General features: G+C 37.5%; 1 protein-coding gene across 1 annotated transcript in view; it reads right to left on the bottom strand.

The window, feature by feature from the left end:
* Window positions 1-316: 316 nt before the first annotated feature.
* The window catches only part of EPHA6 (EPH receptor A6), a 130,547-nt gene continuing 121,747 nt past the window's right edge, over window positions 317-9,116 (bottom strand). The window contains exons 7-8 of the mRNA XM_019628213.1: window positions 1,327-1,512; window positions 317-399 (exon numbers count right to left, since the gene is read on the bottom strand). Coding sequence (XP_019483758.1) covers window positions 317-399; window positions 1,327-1,512 — 269 coding nt within the window. The remainder of the gene's footprint in view (window positions 400-1,326; window positions 1,513-9,116) is intronic.

Genomic DNA, 9,116 nt, shown 5'->3' on the forward strand with positions numbered 1-9,116 from the left:
GGGGCTCAGACAGAGCTGTCAGCTGGAGAACCTCAGTTCTCCTCCATTTGCAGTACTGCATTTAGCCCCACGATATGCATTGGCTTTGCATAGCATTGGAGGCTAGGTTATAGGAAGGAATTTTAAAAGAGGACAAGCTCCAAAGTGCAAACACATAAGATGCTTTCCCTGGTATCACATTTGTTAATGTCCCATTGGCCAAGGCTAGTCACATGGACAAGCCCAGAATCAACGTGGGTGAGAACAACACAAGGGCATGGATCCTGGAAGGCCCCGTGAAGGCCAGTAAAGGATTAGCCCACCGCAGTGGCTGTTATCAAAAGCATTCTTCTGAGTCCTCGAAACTCTCATGGCTGTCAGTAATCTTCTGCTCCCCTTGGGCAGCATGTTGGCCAGTGTCTTACGAGAAGAACTTATGAGTTTCAGACATACAGTCAATTTCTAGTAAACCTTTACACTTTCCTGCTGCCAAATGTGACATAAAATTTCAATTTTATATACATGAATTTAAAAGGAATTTCAGTTTTATGAAAGAAAAATGCCTCTCAAAGATTTAAATTGTTTTTGTGCATTTTTAAATGCCATTCTGTATTGGGTTTTATATGCTATAATTCATTAATGAATAAAATAAGGAGAAATAGAGTTAAGCTTTATGTCCTATCACTACTCAAATAAAAGTGAATATATAGTAATCTATTTCTTGGAATACATGATTAATTTTAGATTTTAAAGAAATTTCTCTTCAAAGAAAACACTTTCATCCCACTATTTCTATAAAAACAGGATTTTTATGTCAGAAATTGTAATTCTATCTCCATTTGATGTAAATTAAAATAATCTAGTCCTAATGGTTATGTAAATGGGTTCCATACAGGATTTTTTGTTTAAAAGTTTTACCTCAGATAAAGTATTCTACATTGGTATGTGAAATTTATTTCCAAACAGAAGTACTTTACCTTAATTACCCAAAATATTTAAATAGTTTTTTCTATTAATGTTGAAATTTAGACAGCTTTAGAGGAAGTGAATAGGCTATAGAAATTAGAAAAGAATATATAACCCTTTACTCTTGATTCATTATTTCAAGTTAAATTAGCAAATGATTCATAGATAATAAACAACATTTCAAAGCTGTTCATTGACCAATGCAAACTCTGATAATGTCATCACCTAACATCAAGACTCCCAGGGCTGTTATCAGAAGATGATATCTGAACTAAGTTATCCCCTTAATGGCTGTCATATTACTCTTAGGCTTATTGCTATTAAGCTTTATTTTTAAAGGAATGAAATATATAAAAAGTAATGAAAAAAATTAGTACTTACTTTTTGTGACAACACCTTCTAGGCGAATGATATTTGGGTGGTCAAACTGACCCATGATACTAGCTTCTCTTAGAAAATCTCTTCTTTGCCGATCCATGTGGCCACCTTTCAAAGTTTTGATTGCAACTGGGATCTCTCTTTTCCCTGGTGTCTTCAAACGCCCACTACAGACTTCTCCAAATTCTCCTTAAAATATGAACAAAAGTAGTTATTTGTTTAAAAAGAACACTTATATTCCAGAAGAACTGAGTTGTCATATTGTACCAGCTTTTTATTTTTTGACATAATGAATCTCAAGTGTGTCATTTTTACATGGATATTTCTTAAAAATTAAATTTGTAATGACAATATGCTTGATCAGCATCATTTATAATGAATAACAGAATGCATATGTTATACCACAGGAACTACCATCAATAGATATCCTTGATCTATTGAGAAATTATAAGTAGCAGAATAATGATGCTAATGTAATACTGTAGAAAAGCAGTCAGTGAATAACATTTCCTGTTCTTGTTCTCGGTACTGATACATGGGTCAAACGTCTGCTGTGTTCCGGGAATCCATCAGGCATATGCAGTTGAATTGATCCCACAGGCCATACGCCTGGGCTTCAGTGCCATTAGAAATCAATGCCAGGGTCAATTCATATATGAACATATTGAAAAGACCATACTAAACTCAACTATAATAACTAATCACACAGGGTAAATTACAAGTCACATTTTTAGAATACAAAGACAGTACGGTCAGCAATGGCTCCATTGGACAATTAAATAATAGCCAAATACTTATCATGAATTTACTACATATACCGGGGGTGCCAAAAAAGTGTATACAAGTGGACACTTTGGTCAACGTTGCTCAAGCAGTAGTTCACCATAATCAGAAGTGTCTGGATGCTGATGATAGCCACTTTGAGCACCTCTTGCGATTACAGAAGTAAAAAATGTATTCATCTTTTGTTATCGGTATATATTGAGTTAATACTCAATATATATTTTAATAGTTTTTTCCTTCCTTAAAACGTGTATACATTTTCTTTTTGCACCGTCTGTATATCCAGTGCTAGGGTACTGTGAGTTTCAAAGAAGTATACGATTTGGTCTCTGTTCTCAGGAACTTCTAGTCTAGTAGGCGAATTTGGTGAACATAAATTAAACAACTTAAGAATATAAGATCAATCCCTGCAAAAGCTATATTAAGAACAGTGAGGGCTGGAAGACTTTCTACAGGAAGTGGACATTTTTGTTGGTCCTTGAATGATGAGTACAATTTGGATATTCATGAAAAGCAGCGGCATTTGAGACAGGGTTCATTGAGGGCGTGAGGGAAGTGAAGACAAAGATTCAAAGATCAGTAATAGTAAAATGTATGTTGCGGACATAATGTAATAAGGATACAAGGCTGACTAAAGGGATTATTGTGGGAAAGAAGGTCAGAGGCTTTTTCAGTGCCATGCAATCCATTCAGTAAAGTTTGAAATTCAAGACTTAATTTATCTAGGGTCTATTACCTACATTTACTTAATAGTATGTTTGATCCCCAATTCATCCACCTATGAAATGAAAATAATAAGAAAACATTCCATAATTCTACAATGTTCTTTCCCTATAAGGATACTAGAAAGATCAAAAGTGATAATATATTATATTTAAAAGTGCTTATAAAATTTATGTCCAATATATCCAGGCCTACTAAGATACTTCAGATTCCTTCTCAAATCACTGTTGTTTGTTGTAATAAATATCTAGAATAAAAAAATATTTTCCATTTTTTCCTTTTATATTGCCTTAATAAATTTGGTAGTACATATAAAGATTCAGCAACGTTTTAAAACTCTTCACCTGCCAAGACCCCATAATCTAAGTGATTTTCTGTTAACATTTCATAATAATTCAAATAAACTTTTAAATATAGTGAAATGAATAGAGAACTCTGTTGGTATTTTATCAAGACAGGCATAGGAGAATTTTCTTTGGTTTTCTGTTGTCTTAAATTTATGTATCTTATTAACATCAGGCAGGTGTTTTCTTCTTGTCAAGCTTTGCATGGTCAAGCTGTTATCACACTTATTTCGGTGACACTAAAGCTGGTTGCTTCAGCTAAAGATCTGTGCATTCTTTAGGCAAAGCCTAGAAAATTCAGTCACAGAATTTATTAAAACCCCTATCTGTCATAGGTCTGGATATATCAGTCAGAGAGGTAAAAATATTTTAGATTAAATGCATACTTTCAGATGGTGCCAAAGACTGATCCATTATATGACTGCCCTTGTAGCAAAAGAGGAGGCCCTGTATATTACCATAAGTAAAATAAATAATTCCTCAATAAGATCTGTTAACATTTACATATACTGGTTAGTTCATCAGCTCACTGACTATAGGAATACGGTGTTAACCACATTTTTTTTTTCTAATACATCATCCCTATCATCATTACAAAGGTAAAGACTTATATAGTGCTTGTCATGATCCAGGTCTAAAAATTAAATATATTATTTTAATCTCAACAACAAACTTTTGAGGTGGGTACCATTATTTCCCCTGCTGTACAGATAAGGAAACTGAGGCACATGAGCTAAGTAACTTGTCTCCAGTAATGTAACTAGAAAATGGTAGAGCTGCAATTTGAACCCAGGCAGTCTGGCTCTAGAGTCCTTGCTTACAATCACTATTCTGCAATGATTATCTTTGTTAGCACTTTCTGGTTTTAATATGCTAAGTTCCCAACTGGTAACAATGGTATCTTTAAGCCAACTATTGTATAGAGTTCAAGCATGTCAACTGGATATGCACACGTGAATGGAATGACAAAGCCATATACTTGGCTCCTTCACTGTAAAATGAAAATGGAGACCTAGCTCAAATATGTTGTCTATTAGGTGGTCTGGAAAAAAATCACTACAGTCTAGCTTCAAGAGAGCAAAGAAAATTATATGTTGGACAATTGATCTTCTGCCAGTGACAGCCCATTCACTGGCTAACAACCCCATCTATCTCCCCAGATGGTGGTAATACCTTTCTGGATAAGCACTTGTGTTGTACAATATACAGAGTCATATTAAAATGCCAATTAGTAATAGATTTTCCACACAAAGCCCATATAATCAGCTAAAAGTGTGAGAGGATGGTGGAGGCGGTGAGGGGCAATCTGTGTTGGAGAAACGTCACATCACGATCCCCCGGGGGCTTTCCAGTTTTACTCCCAATGTTCCAAGATTCTGGCTCTCCTCTACCTCCAACCCGTTGAGAGTCACTAACGCATAGCCTCACAGTTGATGTGTTTTTAAAGCATGCCTCTCAGGTGTAACATGCTGCTTCTTTTCTCACACTCACAGTTTCCCTCTTATGGGAAATGCCATCTACAAGTTGTCCCCCTCCATCCCTTGTGTCCACCCTCCTCAGTCCTCTATGTGGTTGGTTTCTTATTAGCAGCAAAGGCCATGATTTGGGGTCCCTCCTTCAGAAAACATTCTCTGATCAACCCATCTGATTTGGTCCCTCACTACCATCAGGTCCTTCCAAATAATAAAGAAAAAATAGCAGCCCTAGGATCAAAAGTTGGGCTTGCTGTCAGAGCTGGGCTATATTATTCTCCTATCAGACATTATATCAACGTTGACCAGGTTACGCTGAGACCATGATAAAATGAGACAGAGCAAGGCGAATGCATAATTTTGCATAAGCACAGACAAAAGCAAGGTCACAATGCCAAAATTACTAAACATCCCCTCTGCTGTTGGCTAAAATGAGTGACTGCTACTTCTTTATCAACTATAATCTTCTCCTTGTTCTAGTCTCCCCTTCCTCTACATACAATTAATTAGGATACTGTGATTAAAGTCCATTAATTAAGGCCCAGTAGTATGTGCTGCTTTGCCATCTGGAGGAAAGTGGGAGGACCTCAAATGGTCTTACCACAGATTCTCCTTTCCCATCTGCTCCCACATATAAGATCCTCTAGCCAAACAACCTTCCTTATCAAAGGAATCAGACACACTTATCTGCCAGCATGTGGAATGATTCAAACAAGCCAATCACATACTCCTAAGGAAACCAGGGACACCTCACCCACTTGATACTGTAAAGATTGTTTTCTACAGCTTCTGGTTGTTCACTCAGTTCCCAAGTACAACTCCCATGGGGCTGTGTGTGGTGTGTGGTGTGCTCCTGCCTCTGCGCTGCAAATACATGCAATTCACAAGTATCTGCCAATTTCATCTGTCTAATGTATGGTGTTATGCATTTGTCCATCCCATAACCCTAAGGTCAGAATCCCTCCCTCACCAACAGGGTGAATAGGAGGCAATTAAAACAGATACCCAGTCACAAAATTGCCTCGGCTTTCTAATAGCATCTACTCTAGAGCAAAGTTCTGTTTCTTTAGACCGTCTCCCAAATCATCCAACTAAAGCCCAAATCCTATAACAGATTTCTTCTGACACCTTCTTACTGACACACACTATCATTTCACATGCTGTGTGTTTTCCCTTGCTGAAATAAGCAATAAATCCAAATTTTTCTCTTTTTTTTTCTCTCTTTTATTTAATTGGGGAATTGGGGGATGGGAACAGCCCTGGGGAATTGGGCGAAGGGGAACAGACAAGTTGCTGTCCTTTTGTTCTTCAGTCTAGTTGTGGAGGACGTCACTTCACTGGTCCATGTTGGTATTATCATTGTGCTCTTTCCGGGTGAGGCAGATCGGTCGCCAGCCACTGGATGGCTGCTCACAGAGGCTCTTGGCAGCTCACACCAGCTGCCGGCCGCTCACGCTGGTTGCCTGCCACACACATGGTAGCTTATGGCAGCCCACTGCAGCAGGGGCTGCAGCCTATGCTGTTGCTGGCAACTCATGGCAGCCCAGCTCTAGGTTGAGCTGTTGTTCACCATCTTAGCTGTAGAGGGCAGTGTCACTGGCCCTCAATGTGGGATCCAAACTGGGGCCCTCTGGCATCCGAAGCCAGTTCTTAACCAACGCACCACTAGGCTGACCCCAACTTTTTCAACTATAGTATATTCCTGGGATCTTTCACTTGAAAGTATTAGTGTATTTAGTTATTATACAGCAATTTTGACTATTTGAAGTTGTCTTTCAAATTAATTTTTAGCTAGTTTATTACTCATTTAGTAACTATTGCTCCATTTCAACATCTCCTCTGGCCTTAGACTATCAACTGTAATCTAAGTCATGAAGCCATGGGCCTTGACTATCTCTATTTTCTGTTGTAACCACAATGCCCAGTACATAATAAACAACTTTTAAAATATTTGCTGCATGAATTAAATAAATGAATGAGGGGGAAAAAATAAAACAACTCTAGGTCCAAAGTTGGGATATCTGAGAATAGAGTTGTAGGTTGGGGAATTTTCCCATTTGCTAACCTTTTCTTTATTTGCATAGTCTCTTTTGCTGTCCTTTCATGTGTACAGGTAAGAGATGCTTCAGTATCTTTGGTATTCAGTTTTATAAAGACTTACCTGTGCATAATCCAGTTTCCTTCCTACATGTAATGACAACAGGAGAAATATTTTTAAGTGTCATATAAAGAAAGAGTTAAAAAGAAGTGACATAGAGGAAAAACTTATAACAGATTTTTAATTCTGTTATAGAGGGATATATTTGTCTCTTGAGGTCTTAAGGTAAATTCCCTTATTATTAATGTTATCAGGAGGGTCACCCACCCAGTTGTATTCGCTGTCTGTCTTTCAAGGACGAAATACCAGAATCCTTATGATTAATTCTGACTTCTTCCAGATACATAGCATACCTTCTAAAAATGGAAGAGACCAACATTTTTTGGAGGACTTACAATCTTTCACACGTGTGGAAGTGATATTTGAATGCTTCTGATGCAACTTCACAGAAAGGCTCAACACAATGCAAGATTTTTGTGTGTTTAATAAGGCTCGTCAATAGGAGAGTTAAACTAAGACATGGGAGAGGATGGGTTCTTAGAAGTTAGGGTTTCTGTTTCCGGCTTCACCACTCATTTTGTTTTGTGGCATTAGAAGAAGTCACAATGCATTTTCCTGCTTCAGTATCATTGTGGGTGGGTCAAATACTCACCACCCATCTACTTCTTGAGAGATAAAGATAAAGTTGCGAAGTTGTTTTAGTCTTAGAAAGGTTCCATGCAACCAGTGAGACTTAAAATTATACCGACGGCTCAGAGGATATGCTAAATATGTAATTTATCCTTCATTTATAGGTTCTTAAAAGTCTAGGCCAGGAAGCAGGATTTCTTTAAGACCTGAGAATGAGTTTTTTTAACATCCTTATCAAAAGATGGGTAAGGATTTCTTCAGTGAGTTAGTTAAGCAACATATTATTCATTTTTCGCATACCAATATTCCAAATATTTCTTTTGGGGGAAGTGTTTCTTTTTCTGTTAAAAAATTTTCCCAAATATAACACTATCCTTAAGGAGACTAAAATTTTCACTACCTCTTATATCAATAGTCCATTATATTACTTACTTATCGAATATTCCTATTTGTAATATTTTGACTTTTCAAATTCACTGATACCTCTCCCCTCTTAGAACACCTTTTTAATTCAGTGTATCAGCATCTACCAGATGCCCTCTCCTGCCACCTGCTTTCTTGCTTCAAGGTATATTGAAAGAGCTCCTCTTTAGACTAAAAAATACTTGTACAGGTATTTCAAAACTCTGCTTGATGCTCTATCAAAACTGATTCTCTACTCTGCCACCAGAGGAATCATATTATAAATCAAATCTAATTAAAAAATGTCTCTGACCTAACAAAACTTATTCAATCAATGTCTTCAAGTCTCAGTTTCCTTTTTTTTTTAATTAAAGTTTATTGGGGTGACAATGGTTAGTAAAGTTATATAGGTTTCAGGTGTATGATTCTATGTCATCTATACATCACATTGTGTGTTCACCACCCAGTCAGTTCTCCTTCCATCACCATATGTTTGATCCCTTTTACCCTCATCTACTTATTTAAAAAACGTAACTACCTGTTTTGCAGTTATAGTAAGTAAAAGCACCCAGCTCTGCCTCTGGCAGCTCCTATTATTATTATTATTATTATTATTATTATTATTATTATTATTATTACATACTTCCACTTGCCCTCCAGCCATCCCCTTTCCGCAAATGAATCCTAGGGCCAATTCCGCCATCTGCCAGTCTCTCCTCCCACAATCAGGCTGCTGAACACTTTGCACTGGATAGCAAGGTGACTAGAAACATATGTTTCTTTTCTCAGCTATGTTGCCTTTCTGTATACACACTATCTCAGGATAATGTCTTTCACTACCACCAACTGCCTTTAGGCTGGTAACTTCCAAATCTACATTTGTAGCTCAGACTTTCCTCTGAACTCCAGACTTGCATAACTACCTGGAAGTCTCCCAAGGACCATCGTATCATCATCTTCTGTATTAGTCTGTGTGGGCTGCTGTGAAAAGACACCACTGACTGAATGGGTTAAACAACAGAAATTGAACTTCTCACAATTCTAAAGGCTGGGAAGTCGAAAATCAAGGGGCCAGCTGACTCGGTTCCTGGTGGGAGCTCTCTTCCTGGCTTGCAGACAGCCACTTTCTCACTGTGTAATCACATAGCCTTTCCTTGGTTGAGGTCATGGAGAGAGAGAGAGAGAGAGATCTCTCTTCCTCTTCATGTAAAACTGCCAATCCTATCAGAGTAGGGCCCCATGCTTATGACCTAATTTAACCTTAATCAATGGTAACTAAAACCTAGAGGCCCTATTGCCAAATATAGTCACACTGGGGGTTATTGCTTTACCATATGAATT

This window comes from Hipposideros armiger, unplaced genomic scaffold (genome assembly GCF_001890085.2).
Source record: "Hipposideros armiger isolate ML-2016 unplaced genomic scaffold, ASM189008v1 scaffold_760, whole genome shotgun sequence".
NCBI classification, from domain to species: Eukaryota; Metazoa; Chordata; class Mammalia; order Chiroptera; family Hipposideridae; genus Hipposideros; species Hipposideros armiger.